Source organism: Sphaerodactylus townsendi, linkage group LG10 (assembly GCF_021028975.2).
Source record: "Sphaerodactylus townsendi isolate TG3544 linkage group LG10, MPM_Stown_v2.3, whole genome shotgun sequence".
NCBI lineage: Eukaryota > Metazoa > Chordata > Lepidosauria > Squamata > Sphaerodactylidae > Sphaerodactylus > Sphaerodactylus townsendi.
In genome coordinates, this window is record NC_059434.1 from 59,367,248 (window position 1) to 59,387,224 (window position 19,977).

The 19,977-nt window shown below is 52.2% G+C and overlaps 1 protein-coding gene across 1 annotated transcript in view; it reads left to right on the forward strand.

The window, feature by feature from the left end:
* TNIP3 (TNFAIP3 interacting protein 3) overlaps window positions 1–19,977 on the forward strand; it is a 66,021-nt gene that overhangs the window by 33,039 nt on the left and 13,005 nt on the right. Inside the window, exons 4-8 of the mRNA XM_048508743.1 lie at window positions 5,120–5,206; window positions 7,565–7,642; window positions 8,833–8,898; window positions 10,660–10,791; window positions 12,088–12,195. Of these exons, the coding sequence (XP_048364700.1) occupies window positions 5,120–5,206; window positions 7,565–7,642; window positions 8,833–8,898; window positions 10,660–10,791; window positions 12,088–12,195 (471 nt within the window). The remainder of the gene's footprint in view (window positions 1–5,119; window positions 5,207–7,564; window positions 7,643–8,832; window positions 8,899–10,659; window positions 10,792–12,087; window positions 12,196–19,977) is intronic.

Sequence of the window (19,977 nt, forward strand, 5' to 3'; positions counted from 1 at the left end):
TAGAGAAGCTGAATGAATTCTTTGCATCTGTCTTCACCCAAGAGGAGGTGAGGAAAATTCCTGCACCTGAACCAAGCTTTAGGAGGTGAATCCGAGGGAACTAGCTTAAGATAGTGGTAGACAAGGAAGAAGTTCTGGCAGCCATTGATAAACTAAATGTTACCAACCTCTGGCCCAGATTGCATACACCCAAGAGTTCTTAAAGACATCAAGCATCCAAGTGCTGATGTTCTCACATTAATATACAACTTATCCCTGAACTCAGGCTCCTTTCCTGAAGACTGGAAGATGGCCAATGTCACACCAATATTTAAGAAAGGGTCTAGGGGGGACCTAGGAAATTACAGGCCAGTCAGTTTGACATCTGTTCCTGGTAAATTAGTAGAATCTATCATTAAAGGTAAAATTATTAAACATGTAGAAAAGCAAGACTTGCTGAGGAAGAGTCAGCATGGCTTTTGCAGAGGCAAGCCCTGTCTTACAAACTTACTAGAGTTCTTTGAGGGTGTAAACAGACATGTGGATAAGGGGGAACCAGTGGACACTGTCTACTTGGATTTCCAAAAGGCTTTTGACAAAGTTCCTCACCAGAGACTATTGAGAAAACTCAGCAATCAAGGAATAAGAGGGGAAGTCCTCCTATGGATTAAAAACTGGTTGAGGAACAGGAAACAAAGGGTGGGTATAAATGGAAGTTCTCACAATGGAAAGATGTAGGGAGTGGTGTCCCCCAAGGATCCGTATTGGGACCAGTGCTCTTTAACTTATTCATAAATGACCTGGAAGTAGGGGTGGGTAGTGTGGTGGCCAAGTTTGCAGATGATACCAAATTATGTAGGGTGGTGAGAACCACAAAGGATTGCGAAGAGCTCCAAGCGGACCTTGATAAATTAGGTGAGTGGGCTAAGAAATGGCAAATGCAGTTCAATGTAGCAAAATGTAAAGTGATGCACATAGGGGCAAAAAATCCAAACTTCACATACACGCTACAGGGGTCAGTGCTATCAGTCACAGATCAGGAAAGGGATTTGGGCGTCTTAGTTGATAGTTCCATGGAAATGTCAACTCAATGCATGGCAGCTGTGAAAAAGGCAAACTCTATGCTGGGGATAATTAGGAAAGGAGTTGATAATAAAACTGCAAGGATTGTCATGCCCTTATATAAAGTTACTGGTGCTAACCGCATTCTCTGGAGTACTGTGTTCAGTTCTGGTTGCCACATCTCCAAAGGATATCAAGAGATAGAAAAAAGTGCAGAGAAGGGCAACGAGGATGATTGAAGGATTGGAGCACCTTCCTTATGAGGAGAGGCTGCAGCGCTTTGGGACTCTTTAGTTTGGAGAGGAGAGACTGAGGGGATATGATTGAAGTCTATAAAATTATGCATGGGGTAGAAAATGTTGACAGAGAGAAATTTTTCTCTCTTTCTCACAATACTAGAAACAGGGGCATTCATTGAAAATGCTGGGGGGAAGAATTAGGACTAATAAAAGGAAACACTTCTTCACGCAACGTGTGATTGGTGTTTGGAATATGCTGCCACAGGAGGTGGTGATGGCCACTAACCTGGATAGCTTTAAAAAGGGCTTGGACAGATTTATGGAGGAGAAATCAATCTATGGCTACCAATCTTGATCCTCCTTGATCTCAGATTGCAAATGCCTTAGCAGACCAGGTGCTCAGGAGCAGCAGCAGCAGCAGAAGGCCATTGCTTTCACATCCTGTATGTGAGCTCCCAAAGGCACCTGGTGGGCCACTGCGAGTAGCAGAATGCTGGACTAGATGGACTCTGGTCTGATCCAGCAGGCTAGTTGTTCTTGTTCTTCTTCTTCTTCTTCTTCTTCTTCTTCTTCTTCTTCTTCTTCTTCTTCTTCTTCTTCTTCTTCTTCTTCTTCTTCTTCTTCTTCTTCTTCTTCTTCTTCTTCTTCTTCTTCTTCTTCTTCTTCTTCTTCTTTCTCCTCCTCCTCCTCCTCCTCCTCCTCCTCCTCCTCCTCCTCCTCCTCCTCCTCCTCCTCCTCCTCCTCCTCCTCCTCCTCCTCCTCCTCTTCTTCATCTCATCTTTCTCCAAGGTAATTGGATGGATGCTGGAACAGCACTCCTCTGGGCTCAACTGAATGACTGATTTTCCCTTCAGGGGAAGGACAGCTTCTTGTCCATCACACCATCTGTAAAATTTGAGTACTTTTCAGTGCTCAGAATGCAGAGCTCCACTTAATTATTAACCCTTGTTTCTACATTCAAGCAAACTCGGAAGTACCTTGGCTAGTGACAAGCTTTGGCTAAACTTTGGTCAAATTAGAAGCTTGGTTTTTCCTAGACCTGCTTTCTTTCATTTTCTTGTAGGGGGTTTCCTCTTCATTCTCTGACAGTCTGTGTAATCTTACTTTAGGTATTACTCAGCAAATGTTCAGAAATAGTAGGTTTAACACTAACTCATTATGGGATTTCATGAACATGTAGCTGACACTCTGTGATACGTTAAATATGGAAATATTGTTCCCTTCTCTCTTTCTGCAAAATTCTTTGTGATCTGACAGTTTTGCAAATTATACCAGCGTTGTTATGCTTATTGACCATGTGAACATGCCCCATTGAAAATCAAACCATTGGTCTATCTTAGACCAATTATGTACAATGTGCTTGATGAGTGATGGGGGCAAATGTCCACTGCAGCAAGATTTCTTATTTCCTCAAGCCCTGCTTTCACTTTTTATTCTCTCTGTGGCAAGCCAGATTACTTTTAGCATGACTTTTAATTTGCTTTTTTGCCAGAGTGGGTCAGAGTTGCTAGTGAGCAGAACTTCACCCTGGAGATCTTTCCCCCACCCATGTCCAGTCTTACCTCTTCCTCATCCTGCTTTGCACACTTGCCCCCTCACCTTTTCAGGTTGCCTCAAGTAACAGAAAAGAAGCTCACTCACAAAACACCAGCCTCTAATTCTCTTGATATTTTGAGATATCTATATCAAGAAAGCTTTGAAATAACAAACCTCTGTTCTCTGGCGGCAGCAGCAGCAGCAGCAGCAGGAAGTGTTGTGTGGAAGGGAGGGGAGGGAAATGGGAGAGAATATTTGTTCTAGGATGGTCCCCTACTTTAACAGCCTACTATCCAGGGAATTGTGTTGGGTATATATATGTATTAATAGAGTAGAACAGAAGAGACAGATTCTCAGTTTCTTTTTATATATGTTTACTAACTATAAAGGGAGATAAATGGAGATAAAATGGAGATAAAATGGAGATAAAATAAGAAATCCTTTCTTTCCTGTTACACATCTACATTACTGTACATTTGGTTACATCTTGGTACCTATCTGCTGTCTCATGCTCATGGTTGTGGTGGTGATGGTGTTGTGTCTGTTCAAACAAAGAAACAGAGTTCACTTTATAACTTCAGATGTACGTGCTCACTAACATGTGGGATTCGGCAGAACCGGTTGTTAAAATGGTGCTTGTAAACAACCATTTGTTAAATTATTTGAATCCAACCACCGGAACTGGTTGCTAAATTATTTGAGTCTCACCACTGCATGTAAGCAATGGCTATCTGACTGACCAATAGCTCATCAATAGACCAGGTCATAAACAGTGACTTCAGCAATTTGTTTACATACAAACAGTTAACCCTTTTATGACTGAGTTGTGACAGACACTTGCAAAATCACAACATTATCTGTAAAAACTGAAAGCAAGGTAAAATAAGTAAATGATAGTAAAAGCACTAAACATAAAAATTCAGTACTAACTAGAAAACGTTTTATACTGGTAAACTCTGTAATTTTCTGATAGACTTTTCAAGTAACTTAATTGTGTGGTGTACTGTTTAAAGCATTGGGCTAGGATTTGGGAAAACTCGAGCTCAGATCCCCAATCTGTCATCGAAGCTTGCTGGGTGACCTTGAACCAGTCACATATTTTCAGCCTAACCAACCTCACAGGGTTGTTGTGAGAATAAAACAAAGAGAGGAGAATGATGTAAGCCACTTTAAATATCCACTGGGGAGAAAAATGAGATAAATTTTTTAAAAATTTATAAAAGAGAACGTTACAATGAAAAATCCATACTTTTTTTCATCGTATACCTATTCAACTACTTATGATTAACAGTAAACCTAAATCTACTATTATAACTATTATTTACAGATGGCATTCAAAAACATTAAAACACCCTTGGAAATGTATAGTTTTTCTTCATTTATTTAATTTATTTATATCTTTCCTTTGAACTCAGTGAAGACCCAGAGCGGTTTATATCATTTTCCTTTCCTTCATTTTTATCCTCACAACACCTCCGTGAGTTGATTAGGTAGGCTAGATTGAGAATGTGTGGCTAGTCCAAAATCGCCTAGTAAAATTCTGTGGTGGAGTAGGGATTCAAAACTAGTCCAACATTCTAACCACTACGCCGTACTGGCTGTACTTTTCTTTTGTTGTAACTTAACTCATTCACTTCCTTTATTACTCCACAATATCATAACAACTGAGGATATTTAACTTTTACGAGTAAAAAAAAATCCACACCCAGTTTGTAAGGCACCAAATTGTCTGGCCTTTGTGCTTCTCAGTACATAGTGTTTCTCATGCTGGGCATTTCCTTCTCTGATGTTTTCACAAGCATTACTCCCATTCTACATCAAACATGACTCACTTATTTCCCTGACTTGGCCAAATATACAGTATGGCTTAATGTTCTGTTACAGTATGTCTGGAAGGAAATTGCAGGGCAAAGTTCCAATAGGAAATGGTTATCATGTGGGTAGGTGGGTGGATAAATGTACTGAAAAATGTACTCTTCATTTTCTTATCTGAGCAGCTTTCCCTCTCAGAATAATATCAGGCGACAATAGGGAAATTGCAGTTTACATACTACACTAAAGACATTGCTGTCTTTTCACATTAGTCATAGGCTACATGCTTGAGACATTCTGGGAAGCCCCTGTTAGGAAGGGGGAAATTATTAAAACTCAAGGCCCATTGCCTCCTGTAATCCACACGCAGAAAGAGTTGGAATCTCTGTACGTAAAGCTGGTGAATTCCAAATCTGAACAACTACTATGTTAGTAACTACTGTTTCCTTTCCTGAACCACTGTGTTTTTATTTGCTTCATCTGTTGTAAAGGCTTTTGGTAAAAGCGAGATCCAAGTTAATTCTGCACAGATGCAAGCAGGCATGGATGAAACCAAAACATCAGTTGGTGTGCCAGAGGTAAGGGGATGCAGCAACTGGAGAAACCTGATTGTGATATTAGTATGCTTTCATTTTGAGATAGGATGATGTATCATTTTATGGATTGTGAATGGATTCCAGTAAGTACCTAATTATTGATTAGTATAAGTGTACTGAGGAATTCAAAAGTTTTGTCATTTGTGTTTTAAACCTCATTTTAGTACTCTGGAGGGGGAAAAGACACCTAAAAGCTACTGTTAAACTCGCCCTTTCCCCCTCAACTGCCTCCCACCATAGTAACAGTTGTTTCCTCCTTCAATTTTGCTTGAAGTTTCTAATTTGGAGAAATCTTCAGAACATTTTACAAATATGAATGGTATCATGATTCCTGTTTTATCTAGTGTCCAAATACATCAGCACATGTGGATTGGGTCATATAGTATCTCAGTTATGAACTGGCGGAGCAATACTTCTGCCTTACCGATATGTAAAATAGTTTAAAATAATGTTTGGGTAACTATATATATCTCTACTACAAAAATGTGGTTTGTTGATCAGTTCACGTGCATTCGTAATTAATGTTTGTTGACATCAGCCTCTGGGATGGCATATGATGCAAATTCTGTGAAAATAAATCATAATTGTTTAATATTGATTGTTTTTGGGGTTATATAGCCGTGGTCTGAATATCTTTATTCTTGACATTTCACCAGCCCCTATAGCTAATATCATCAGAAATTTTCTCTATAAGCCTTGCCTCACAGTGAATGTTCCTGATGTTAACTTTCACCTGTTTAGAAAGAGGAGGGGGTGGTTTTGAGGAGTCTTTTGAAGTTTTTGAAGATTGGGGTTGATGTCTTTTAGTACAAGTTGCCATATTTTGTTTATTTTCAAATGTTATTCCTTTGTATTAAAACAGTGCCCAGTAATAAAAGAAAGGATGAGGGGAGTCCAAAATATTAGTTAGAAATGGTGGGCTACTTCTTCTAAGGTGGTTGTAGCTGGTGCAGGTCTTTTCTCCAGCTTGGAAATAAGGAAATAACCAATTCCCTCAGTCAAGCTGTGGGCCTTCTTTCTCCTGCTTCGAGCCAGATTGACTGAGGGTGGTGGGGCTATTGCAATTGGTAATATATGAGCAAACTTACCAACTGCATATGTTCACTAACTCTTGTTCACTAGGCCCTAAAACCTAAACATTAAAACCCCCCACAAATATTAAAATGGCATGGGTTATACTTATGCATTTCAGTGGCTTCCCTGTGTCATTGTCAAACTTGTTGTGTTAGAATGGATGTATATTAGCCCATTATGACTGGTGAAATGTTACTGCTCAAATTATCAATTGCTGGAGAAGAGTACTAAAGGAAGAGGAACTGGATAGGGATTTTGTGCAACAATCACCATTTTAGATGAGAATGGTTTTTGACTGAGCTTTGAGGATACTAGTTTCTGCTTTTAGTGCAGTGACAAGGTATAGTATCTCCATTATTTTGAAAGAAAGCTCTACTGTAAATACTAAAACTGCTGTTTCAAACCCATCTAATACTATCCTGATTGTGGAATTACAAGCATGCTACACAACATTTGAGACCATTTGTCATTCTCTTTCTCCTCAGTTGTATCTAACAGTGCAACCCTAAGTAGAGTTATAGTCTTCTAAATTAGTGGACAAAATTGTGTATAATTCTGCTTGGAATAGCACTGTTAGACTAGCAACAGGAGTTGATGAAGTCCCTGTGTGGCTTTTGTGCGTCAGTCATAACAACGGGTAACACAGCATCATAGGGTTGTTATGCAGATAAAAAGGAGGAAAATGGAATAAGCTCCTTTGATCCTCACTGTGAAGGAAGATGGGTAGGTTGGTTGAGAAGGAGAGAATGAAGCAAGGGAATGAGAGAGGATATGGGAAAAAGATAGAGAGGCAGGTGAAAATAGGATGGATGGGAAAGAGATAGGGTTGCCAACTCCAGGTTAGGAAATTCATAGGAATTTGGTGGTAGAGCAAGGGGAGGGTAGAGTTTAAGGAATGGAGGGATGTCACAGGTGTATAATGCCATAAACTTCATCCTTCAAAGCAGCCATTCCTTCCAGAGGAACTAGGGTTGGCAATCTCCCAGTGGGAGATCTGGAGATCTCTTGGAATTACAACTGCTTTCCAGACGGTAGAGATCAGTTCCTCTGGAGAAAATGGGTGCTTTGGAGAGTGGACCAAATGGCATTACACCCCGCTGAGTTACTTCCCTCCCCTTACCTCAGCCTCCCAATTTTACTCATAGCAGATTCTCATTGTTCAATTTCAAAAACTAGAAGTTAATAAACGTTCTTTCTGCTATCATTTAAGACATTGTTTAAATGGATTAACTAATCTATTCACTAATCTAATGTTTCTTTTCAAAGCATTTATTGACAAAAAAGAATGTATCTGCATATATGCTGGAGATGCAGATTATATCCCTGGAAAAGCAGAGGAAAGAGGTAATTTTAAGCATCCTTTTTTTGGATTCCAGCTGATAAGACACATCAGTTAAACCTGTCTGTAAAATGAGATGGGTCCTTCTAAGCACCTTTATCCCAATGCAGGACACTATGGGTTGGATTCAGTGAACTGAATGGAATGTGTATCTTTATATTTAAAAGATCCTTTTGAGGGTTGGAGGGATGTTTGGAAATAGAGTGAGATGTTGTATAAGAGGAGGGATGCATCAAGAAAAGGAATTGACAGAAATTGCCCCCCCCCCCAAACACTTGTGCAAATTCTTGCTTTGTTCACAACTTCTTATGAACTAAATGAACTTTCAGAGCTGTGAGGGAAGTATGTATGTCTTAAAAATTCCTGTCGGAAGTTATGTGTTTAATGTTGTAGCAATGTAAATATTAATGAGTCACCTGGCACTTCCTTGACTTGTGATAGGAAGCCTCAGTACTTTACTTTCCTTGGCTTTGTTGTTTGCATTGCAAGGTGATATCAGTTAAAATGTTCCATGCAGTTAAAATGTTCCATACAGTTCATACAGTAATACAAAACATAACTAGAGTCATGAAGAGAGTGGAAACAAATACAGGCCATAACATCCTAAATAGCCAGAGACTGCCATACTTTACAGCCTTCATATTTTTCAGGTCTATATGAGGCTTGGAAATCGCGAGGAATTCCAACTGATCTTCAGGTGACATAAAAGTTCCTCCAGAGAAAATCAGTGCTTTGGAGGGAGGACTCTATGGCATTATATCCTCCTGAGGTCTTTCCCCTTCTCAAATCCCACCCTGGCCAAGTTCTACTGCCCAAATCTCTAGGAATTTTCCAGAGTTGGCAACCCTATGCTAGGTCTCAACCAGATCTTAGCAAACGCAAATAGTGATATTGTGAGGTGAAGAACTGTTAGTGATTCCTTCCCAGATGGCTGTGGAATTCTTCCCCTGTTCCTAAGAGTCCTGTCCTGACCCATTTTATACAAATGTTGAAGGCTGTTGTTGACAGACCTTTTTAGTAACTTATTTGCACTTAGCATAACAATGTTGTTGTTTTTAAATCTCTCTTGTCCTCCTATTTGAATACAGGGCAAATTAAATCAATAAAATAACATATCAAACAATAAGATATTAATATATATATATTTTAAAATAAGACTGTTTTAACATTTTAAGAATATGACTAATTGTTTCAGCTTTTGACAGTGAACAATCGATGGGATCAACAGTTTAGGCAGATGAAGCAGTGCTATGAAAAAAAGGTAAAAAAATGACTGTAATGCTAGAGTTAGATTGCTGCCCTGATTGTGACTGTTTCTTGATTTTTGTGATATTAATTGAAAAACACAATTCAGTCTTTTCCTTTTGTCTAGTTAAGAGCTCTATGATACGTCGATCTTAAACAGTGAATCAATGCTGTATTTAAAGGCTTCCTGGATTAAAATGAATAACAATTTCCACGTCCACTTAGGTTATAAAAGCTATACCTTTTTTAGGATAAAGATGACACCAGATCTGGTAATTCATCTGTCATTTCCTGGGTTGTTTTGTTCTAGAATACTCCACTTGGGTCATAGTGTCTTGGGGACAGAACTAGATAAGCACCAGGACTCAAATGGAGCATTCTAAAACAAAGACTGTCCAGGAAATTGTGGATGAATTCTCAAATCTGGTGTCATTTTTATCCTGAAAAAAGTATGGACAAGATTTTATTAATTTTACTTTTTATTATACCATTCCTTGTCTCTGCTGGGTACCTGAAGTGGCTTACATTGTTCTCCGTTTTATCTTCATAGCAACATTTAACTGTTTTACATATACTTGTAGTTTGAATGCTATTTTTAATGTTTAATGCTTGCTGCCTGGAGACCCTCAGTTGGGCTAAAAGATAGTGAGGGGATATTTTAAATAGATATATTAATGAACACTGCGAGGTAACTTAGTTAACACTGTGTTATTGGGCCAGAGTCACCTAAAACATTTCCATGACCAATGATAGCTGGCACCCAGTAGGATATGGGAGGGTGGGGACATAGAGGCTCTGTCGATGACATGGCATGTCCAAGGAGAACCCAAAAGTGACATCATGCAGATCTAGGAATCACTGGAAATGCCATGATAAAACTATCAAATTTACAATTCTTCCTAGAGAGAAGTGGCATCATGCCATCATCTCAATAGCAATCTTTAATTAATATTACTTCTGTTGGCTGATGGCATGGGAAGAAGTGAGAAGTAAGGATTACCAGCAAACTGAAATCTATTTTACTGAAACTTCAGCCCATTTCTTGGCTAAAACATTTCTGTTCCCAATGTTAGGTCTTTACATTGTGGGTCAGACCCACAAACCATAAGTGGGTTGTTTGTGTTTAAAGCAGGACATACCAACCCACAAGCACCACCATTTTCTACTTTTTTTCAAATTTCTTTGCAGTGCTAGTGTGGTGTATTGGTTAGAGTTTTGGACTAAGATTTGGGTTCCAATAGCCACTGTGACATGAAGCTTTCAGGGTGATCTAGGATTAGTCATTTTTCTCAGCCTAACCTATCACACAAAGTTGTTGTGAAAATGAAGGTGGGAAGAATAATGTATACTGCCCTGGAAGAAGCTCCTTTGAAGAAGGGTAGAATAATGTGTATTTTATAATATTTTGTTCTTCCAACAGTGCTTGCAATTGTTCTGTAAAGTACGCCAGTGTTCTTATTATCAGTGAGATTTGGAGTTGAAATTTGAATGAGTGAGTCTGCTACAGACAGTTCTGACAATTCAGTTCAGTATGACTTTGTAGTAAACCATGTGACTGTCCTTAAAACTCTGAAGTTGAAATACTGATTGGATACTAGTCAACCAATTCCATTCTAAAGCAATATATTTATAACTTGAGGCATTCCTTAGATTCCCACATTGACCATCATATTACCCAACCAGTTATTTACTGCTGATGTTTCCTGGGGGATTTTTTTTTTGAGAGAAATTGGTGTATCCTAACTTTGTTAACTTTGGTTTTATAATTATGTTGTAGGTCACAGAACTGAAAACAATACTGGAAACAATGCAGAATAGGGTCAGGGAGCTGGAAAAAGAAAGGCACAAAATGCAGAAAGAATGTCAAAGGCTGGAAGCCCTGGCAAGGGATCAACATTTACAGGAAATGGTAGGAGGGATCTGTCATTTTATACTTTGTGTCAGCTCTTACATGCCTGGAAGCCAATTCACAATGCATTGGTCAGGTTCATTTGGATGAAGACCTTACACTGTAAGCTGTCATCAGCCTCAACTGTTTCATCTACTTTTTAATTGTCTTCCTATTTTTAATCCATATTATCACCTTTTCTTGCATTTTCTCCCCCTGTCCCCACCCCTGCCCCTGCCCCCGCCCCCGCCAGTTAGGAGAGTTATTATGCAGGCACTTCTGAGGTTCAGGCTGTAGGAAGAAGCTTTGCTTTTTCCTCTATGCAGTTATGCTCAGATTCTTCTCTCCTGGTTAAGGAACACTAAATACAGTCTGTCTTTCACTCCTATGCACCATATTGGCTTCCAGTTTTTTTCCATTTATCCTTTTCACAGCAAGTATAACAACATTGAAAAAAAGCACATGGTTTTCCCGTACAGCTTTAACTGTTTTCCCTTACAGCTTTCACTGCTATTTTGCCTTCCAGTGCTACCACTAGGGACAAGCAATAGAGGAAAAAGTTATATGAAGTGTATCCCATGGCAGTTAGGGGGAGACTATCCATTGGAGTGCTCTGGACTGCATAAAGTGGATTATTTTACTAGAGGCTTCCAGAATCCTATCCCATTGACTCAGTAAACTACAGTTTTCCATTATGGTGGACAGAATTCCTGTCACTGCCTACTGACAGTAGCAACCTGCAATATTTGACAAATGTACCCAGTGAAGAGCCTGTATCTCTTTTCCCCCCTTTGGAACAAAAGTGTCTGGTTTATGTATCTCAATCACAGGCTGCATACAATCACAGGTTGCAAAGAAAATGGGGAGGCCTGATAACTACTCTGTCATTCTCGCTTCAGAACATTTCTGTGGTCATGCCTGGAAGGAAATTTCCTAGGTTAAAAACCCCACTCCCTTCTACCCACAAAAAATACCTGCCCTGAAACTGGAGGACTGAGCAAATTGTTCTTTAAAAAAATTAGATAATTTTACAAGATCATGTCTTCATATTAAAGATCTAGTCTAGTACTCCATTCATGTATATATGCACCACAAGAGAGTCTGAAATGGAAGGTAGTCATCAGACTTTAGATTATCTGGAATGAGCTATCCATCAATTTTGCTGCTGCTTTCTTTCTTAGAAGTTTGTCACACTTAAGAATAATAATAATAAATACCCATCATAGCTATTAGACTAGAGTTTTTCTTAGGGGAGAAACCCTGAGAAAAGCAACCATCTGCACTTTAGCAGCATATCTGTATGTTTTTACATTCCAGAGAGATAAAAATACCCTAAAGGAAGAGAATAGGCTTCTGAAAAAAGAAACTGCCTTGGCAAACACAAAGAAAATGCATTATGAAGGTGAAATTAATCGTCTCAACAAGGTATGAATAATTATTTTTCAGTATTTCTATTATCTTTGATTAGAAAGCTTTATTTTTTTAACACTTAAATCTGTTCCCACTGATGCCCCTCCTCAAATTCCACCCTCAGGTTTCCCATCATTTCCCAAATTGGAATTGGCAGCCATATTTCTACTTCCGATGCATTGGGGTAGAAGAATGTAGGGCAGATGGAAGACAATTATAAAGAAAAGTCCCTCCCCAAATCCCATCCTCAAACTTCCCATCATTTCTCAGGGAATTCTGACATTTCTTCAGTATTTACATACTTCTCACTTCACATGATGCTGTGGGCATTGTAAAATATGGAGTACTAGCTGTGTGTCAGAGGTGTAGTGGGGGAAATGGCGCCCAGGGCAAAATGGCACCCCCACACCCAACATGCCCCTTCACCTTACTTACCTGAGCCTGTGGCAGTGTCGGGCAGCCTGGAGAGACCTGGCAGACAGGGCTGAAGGGTGCCCAGCTGCAGCCTCCACCGGGCCTGGCAGGGGTGGGGCCAGGCCGAGTTTCACCCTGCTGTAATCCCACTAGGCCGCTCATTCAGCTGGCGCGGTCTCCGTCGGCTGAAGGAGCAGCCTGGCGCGGTCAGGGCCAGCCGAGGTGGGAAGGGGGAGGGGCGTGGGGATGATTTTCCACCCCATGTGACCGAACGGGAGCCCAGCCATGGCATTTGTCCCCAGAGCACATGCAGTCATTGGTGAATGGGGGTGGCAGTGATTTCTGTGATTGTGGTACCACATTCCAGACCTGCCTGGAGAATGAAAATCAGTGTAGTCCTGCTTTGTGAAAGACACATTGCGATGAGCTTTCTGTTCATGTGGCATTTGCATATGAATGTAAAAACTCAGAGAAATGTTGGTGGACTGCGCACTTTGAAAAGCAGCCCTGTGTGACTCGACGATAGTTGTTTTTCTGTTGCTTTCACTGATATTTCATATTGAAATGTAACTTTCCATATAAAGTAAAACGATCACTTATTAAATATCTGAGCTGAAAATGATTGTACTTATTGAGAGAAATCATGCATCTAATTCATTGCACTTGTGAAAATAGCATTGATTCAACTCTCAGCCTGTGAAGCAGCCAGAAATATGCAAATATGTGGAGAGGCAAGATGAATCCCAGACAGGATTAATCTTCTTGTCACAAATACCTGATAGGAAGATCAGTAGTTCCCCACCTTTTCAATTATGAGGACCTTTTTTAACAACAAAACAATTTGATGGACCAACCATCTAACAGCAGTGGCATTATTAGTATCTATTGATTGAGAAAAACTATATTGACAAAAAGATCAAAATTAAAGATGTAGCATGTGTATGGATTCATGGACCTCTGGCACTTACTCCACAGCCTCCTGGAAGTCCCTGGTCCCCAGTTTGGGAACCAATGATTTAGAACATAATTGGACCAGGACTTATATATACACAGCCTGGGTTTTTGGATCAGGGAAAGGAATTGCTTGTAAAGCAACTCTTTCCGTCCATGTATGGCTCCTAGCTAGATACCACAGATATGCCATATATGTCTCAAAAGTTGTGGAAAAGAATAAAACCAACAATTGAAATGAATAAACTGTTTCAGCAAGAGCAAGAACATAATGCAGTGGCTTTTTAAAAAAAGCCCTGGTAAACCACAAGCACTTTTTCAGGAAACCGGAAAAGACAGCTCACTGTACCTCAATCTGAAAAGAAACTCAATCTAGCTCTACACTAGAGACAGGACACAAAACTTCAGAAAGAAAAGTACAAGTTCCTATTAGTAAAAGAAGAAGAAGAAGAAGAGTTTGGATTTATACCCCACCTTTCTCTCCTGTAAGGAGACTCAAGGTGGCTTACAAGTTCCTTTCCCTTCCTCTCCTCATAATAGATACCTTGTGAGGTAGGTGGGGCTGGGAGAGTTCTGAAGAACTATGACTGGCCCAAGGTCACCCAGGAGGAATGTAGCAGTGCGGAAACACATTTGGTTCACCAGATAAACCTCTGCCACTCAGGTAAAGAAGTGGGGAATCATACCCGGTTCTCCAGATTAGAATCTACCTGCTGTTAATCACTACACCACACTGGCTCTCAAAAATAAAATAAAAATGCTAGTATTACTAATAAAATAAAAAAGAATCTTCAAATGCCCTACAGAAGAAGAAAGAAAATGGAATTTCAAAAAGTAGCTTTCAAAACGAAAGAAAAGGCACATAAAGTAGTGCTTTGGCTCATAATCCAAAAATCTGAGGACAGCAAACTGCCAACCGTGCATGCAAAGGAAAAGTTATAGAAAATCCCTTTGCCTTATTTGATGAGATTTATGAAATAATATTCATCATTCAGTCGAGGATTTTTTAAAACAGATGTTTACCACTTGAGACTTTTTAATTTGAATGCCAAAAAGTTTATGATTCCTTTGATCCAATGCTGCCTTTCTACAAAGCGAGGAGAAGGCTTGTTCTGGTGAAGGAAGATTACTTACCGGTAGTTAATGTAGAGTTCCAGACACTGCATTGGAAAATGCTGGGAATTTGGGGTAATTCTGGGGAGGGTAGAGTTTGGGAAGGATATGATAATACTCCTGGATAATGTCCTAAGTTGCCTAGAGTGTCACTATGTGGAAACCATTTTTTCTTCCACTCCTCAGTTACTTGGGGAGGGAATATGGGGATTGGGGTAGGTAATCGGATATCCAGGGTGGGTAAATGGGATGGCTAAATGGAATGAGTTGCTGGATTTAACTCTGGTCGTTTCCCCACTCACCTTTCAATGTGTGGTAGTTGCGGCAAATAAACTGGGGGCCTGCTGCATTCCCCACTACCTGAGCGGCAGCAACGCAGCGATCCAGACTCTGCCGCTCTCTGTCCTCCTCAGCGCGCGTCATGTCGACCCATGGATGGTCGAGCAACATTTCTGAAAACCCTGCGGGGGAGAGTGAGGCAGTGGGGAAGCCGGGGGTCACTGCGGGTTTGAATTTCCCGATGCACATCGTGACGTGGACCAATCAGGGCACTGCAGGGCATGCACGATGCGCATGCAGCATTTCCTTCTGCCATTTTTTACCAGGAAATCACGCGTCTGCACGTAGCTTTGAGCGCACGTGGACTCGACTAATTTGTTAACTGTGACTGAAGAATCATCATTCGTCCGCTGGGTTTCTCAATGAAATGGAGGGGGAAAGAAAGCGGGCACTTCTGCATTCTTCCCTCTTGGTTTCACATAGGCCGTTTCCGCACGGCCTCCAGTCGCCCCCACGCCGCCAAGAGTTCTGGCGGCGTGGGGGCGCAAGCCTGTTCGCACGCAAGCGTGCGAGCAGGCGAAGCGGAGGCCGGCAGACGGCTCCGCACGGAGCCGCCTCTTCCCCCTTCCCCGCCCCACTCACGGTGTCCTCGTCGTCGCCTGCTGGGCGTCGCAGCCCCGCCCACGCTGCCCTCCCCCCCCCCCCCCCCCCCAGCCCTTCCCCCCCCCCCCCCCCCCCCCCCCCCCCCCCTCCCCCCCCCCCCCCAACCCCCCCCCCCCCCCCCCCCCCCCCCCCCCCACCCCCCCCCCCCCCCCCCCCCCCCCCCCCCCACCCCCCCCCCCCCCCTCCCCCCCCCCCCCAGCCCCCCCCCCCGCCCCACCCCCCACCCCCCCCCGCCCCCCCCCCCCCCCAATCCCCCCCTCCCCCCCCCCCCCCCCCCCCCCCCCCCCCCCCCCCCCCCACCCCCCCCCCCCCCCACCCCCCCCCCCCCCCACCCCCCCCCCCCCCCACCCCCCCCCCCCCCCACCCCCCCCCCCCCCCACCCCCCCCCCCCCCCACCCCCCCCCCCCCCCACCCCCCCCCCCCCCCACCCCCCCCCCCCCCCACCCCCCCCCCCCCCCACCCCCCCCCCCCCCCACCCCCCCCCCCCCCCACCCCCCCCCCCCCCCACCCCCCCCCCCCCCCACCCCCCCCCCCCCCCACCCCCCCCCCCCCCCACCCCCCCCCCCCCCCACCCCCCCCCCCCCCCACCCCCCCCCCCCCCCACCCCCCCCCCCCCCCACCCCCCCCCCCCCCCACCCCCCCCCCCCCCCACCCCCCCCCCCCCCCACCCCCCCCCCCCCCCACCCCCCCCCCCCCCCACCCCCCCCCCCCCCCACCCCCCCCCCCCCCCACCCCCCCCCCCCCCCACCCCCCCCCCCCCCCACCCCCCCCCCCCCCCACCCCCCCCCCCCCCCACCCCCCCCCCCCCCCACCCCCCCCCCCCCCCACCCCCCCCCCCCCCCACCCCCCCCCCCCCCCACCCCCCCCCCCCCCCACCCCCCCCCCCCCCCACCCCCCCCCCCCCCCACCCCCCCCCCCCCCCACCCCCCCCCCCCCCCACCCCCCCCCCCCCCCACCCCCCCCCCCCCCCACCCCCCCCCCCCCCCACCCCCCCCCCCCCCCACCCCCCCCCCCCCCCACCCCCCCCCCCCCCCACCCCCCCCCCCCCCCACCCCCCCCCCCCCCCACCCCCCCCCCCCCCCACCCCCCCCCCCCCCCACCCCCCCCCCCCCCCACCCCCCCCCCCCCCCACCCCCCCCCCCCCCCACCCCCCCCCCCCCCCACCCCCCCCCCCCCCCACCCCCCCCCCCCCCCACCCCCCCCCCCCCCCACCCCCCCCCCCCCCCACCCCCCCCCCCCCCCACCCCCCCCCCCCCCCACCCCCCCCCCCCCCCACCCCCCCCCCCCCCCACCCCCCCCCCCCCCCACCCCCCCCCCCCCCCACCCCCCCCCCCCCCCACCCCCCCCCCCCCCCACCCCCCCCCCCCCCCACCCCCCCCCCCCCCCACCCCCCCCCCCCCCCACCCCCCCCCCCCCCCACCCCCCCCCCCCCCCACCCCCCCCCCCCCCCACCCCCCCCCCCCCCCACCCCCCCCCCCCCCCACCCCCCCCCCCCCCCACCCCCCCCCCCCCCCACCCCCCCCCCCCCCCACCCCCCCCCCCCCCCACCCCCCCCCCCCCCCACCCCCCCCCCCCCCCACCCCCCCCCCCCCCCACCCCCCCCCCCCCCCACCCCCCCCCCCCCCCACCCCCCCCCCCCCCCACCCCCCCCCCCCCCCACCCCCCCCCCCCCCCACCCCCCCCCCCCCCCACCCCCCCCCCCCCCCACCCCCCCCCCCCCCCACCCCCCCCCCCCCCCACCCCCCCCCCCCCCCACCCCCCCCCCCCCCCACCCCCCCCCCCCCCCACCCCCCCCCCCCCCCACCCCCCCCCCCCCCCACCCCCCCCCCCCCCCACCCCCCCCCCCCCCCACCCCCCCCCCCCCCCACCCCCCCCCCCCCCCACCCCCCCCCCCCCCCACCCCCCCCCCCCCCCACCCCCCCCCCCCCCCACCCCCCCCCCCCCCCACCCCCCCCCCCCCCCACCCCCCCCCCCCCCCACCCCCCCCCCCCCCCACCCCCCCCCCCCCCCACCCCCCCCCCCCCCCACCCCCCCCCCCCCCCACCCCCCCCCCCCCCCACCCCCCCCCCCCCCCACCCCCCCCCCCCCCCACCCCCCCCCCCCCCCACCCCCCCCCCCCCCCACCCCCCCCCCCCCCCACCCCCCCCCCCCCCCACCCCCCCCCCCCCCCACCCCCCCCCCCCCCCACCCCCCCCCCCCCCCACCCCCCCCCCCCCCCACCCCCCCCCCCCCCCACCCCCCCCCCCCCCCACCCCCCCCCCCCCCCACCCCCCCCCCCCCCCACCCCCCCCCCCCCCCACCCCCCCCCCCCCCCACCCCCCCCCCCCCCCACCCCCCCCCCCCCCCACCCCCCCCCCCCCCCACCCCCCCCCCCCCCCACCCCCCCCCCCCCCCACCCCCCCCCCCCCCCACCCCCCCCCCCCCCCACCCCCCCCCCCCCCCACCCCCCCCCCCCCCCACCCCCCCCCCCCCCCACCCCCCCCCCCCCCCACCCCCCCCCCCCCCCACCCCCCCCCCCCCCCACCCCCCCCCCCCCCCACCCCCCCCCCCCCCCACCCCCCCCCCCCCCCACCCCCCCCCCCCCCCACCCCCCCCCCCCCCCACCCCCCCCCCCCCCCACCCCCCCCCCCCCCCACCCCCCCCCCCCCCCACCCCCCCCCCCCCCCACCCCCCCCCCCCCCCACCCCCCCCCCCCCCCACCCCCCCCCCCCCCCACCCCCCCCCCCCCCCACCCCCCCCCCCCCCCACCCCCCCCCCCCCCCACCCCCCCCCCCCCCCACCCCCCCCCCCCCCCACCCCCCCCCCCCCCCACCCCCCCCCCCCCCCACCCCCCCCCCCCCCCACCCCCCCCCCCCCCCACCCCCCCCCCCCCCCACCCCCCCCCCCCCCCACCCCCCCCCCCCCCCACCCCCCCCCCCCCCCACCCCCCCCCCCCCCCACCCCCCCCCCCCCCCACCCCCCCCCCCCCCCACCCCCCCCCCCCCCCACCCCCCCCCCCCCCCACCCCCCCCCCCCCCCACCCCCCCCCCCCCCCACCCCCCCCCCCCCCCACCCCCCCCCCCCCCCACCCCCCCCCCCCCCCACCCCCCCCCCCCCCCACCCCCCCCCCCCCCCACCCCCCCCCCCCCCCACCCCCCCCCCCCCCCACCCCCCCCCCCCCCCACCCCCCCCCCCCCCCACCCCCCCCCCCCCCCACCCCCCCCCCCCCCCACCCCCCCCCCCCCCCACCCCCCCCCCCCCCCACCCCCCCCCCCCCCCACCCCCCCCCCCCCCCACCCCCCCCCCCCCCCACCCCCCCCCCCCCCCACCCCCCCCCCCCCCCACCCCCCCCCCCCCCCACCCCCCCCCCCCCCCACCCCCCCCCCCCCCCACCCCCCCCCCCCCCCACCCCCCCCCCCCCCCACCCCCCCCCCCCCCCACCCCCCCCCCCCCCCACCCCCCCCCCCCCCCACCCCCCCCCCCCCCCACCCCCCCCCCCCCCCACCCCCCCCCCCCCCCACCCCCCCCCCCCCCCACCCCCCCCCCCCCCCACCCCCCCCCCCCCCCACCCCCCCCCCCCCCCACCCCCCCCCCCCCCCACCCCCCCCCCCCCCCACCCCCCCCCCCCCCCACCCCCCCCCCCCCCCACCCCCCCCCCCCCCCACCCCCCCCCCCCCCCACCCCCCCCCCCCCCCACCCCCCCCCCCCCCCACCCCCCCCCCCCCCCACCCCCCCCCCCCCCCACCCCCCCCCCCCCCCACCCCCCCCCCCCCCCACCCCCCCCCCCCCCCACCCCCCCCCCCCCCCACCCCCCCCCCCCCCCACCCCCCCCCCCCCCCACCCCCCCCCCCCCCCACCCCCCCCCCCCCCCACCCCCCCCCCCCCCCACCCCCCCCCCCCCCCACCCCCCCCCCCCCCCACCCCCCCCCCCCCCCACCCCCCCCCCCCCCCACCCCCCCCCCCCCCCACCCCCCCCCCCCCCCACCCCCCCCCCCCCCCACCCCCCCCCCCCCCCACCCCCCCCCCCCCCCACCCCCCCCCCCCCCCACCCCCCCCCCCCCCCACCCCCCCCCCCCCCCACCCCCCCCCCCCCCCACCCCCCCCCCCCCCCACCCCCCCCCCCCCCCACCCCCCCCCCCCCCCACCCCCCCCCCCCCCCACCCCCCCCCCCCCCCACCCCCCCCCCCCCCCACCCCCCCCCCCCCCCACCCCCCCCCCCCCCCACCCCCCCCCCCCCCCACCCCCCCCCCCCCCCACCCCCCCCCCCCCCCACCCCCCCCCCCCCCCACCCCCCCCCCCCCCCACCCCCCCCCCCCCCCACCCCCCCCCCCCCCCACCCCCCCCCCCCCCCACCCCCCCCCCCCCCCACCCCCCCCCCCCCCCACCCCCCCCCCCCCC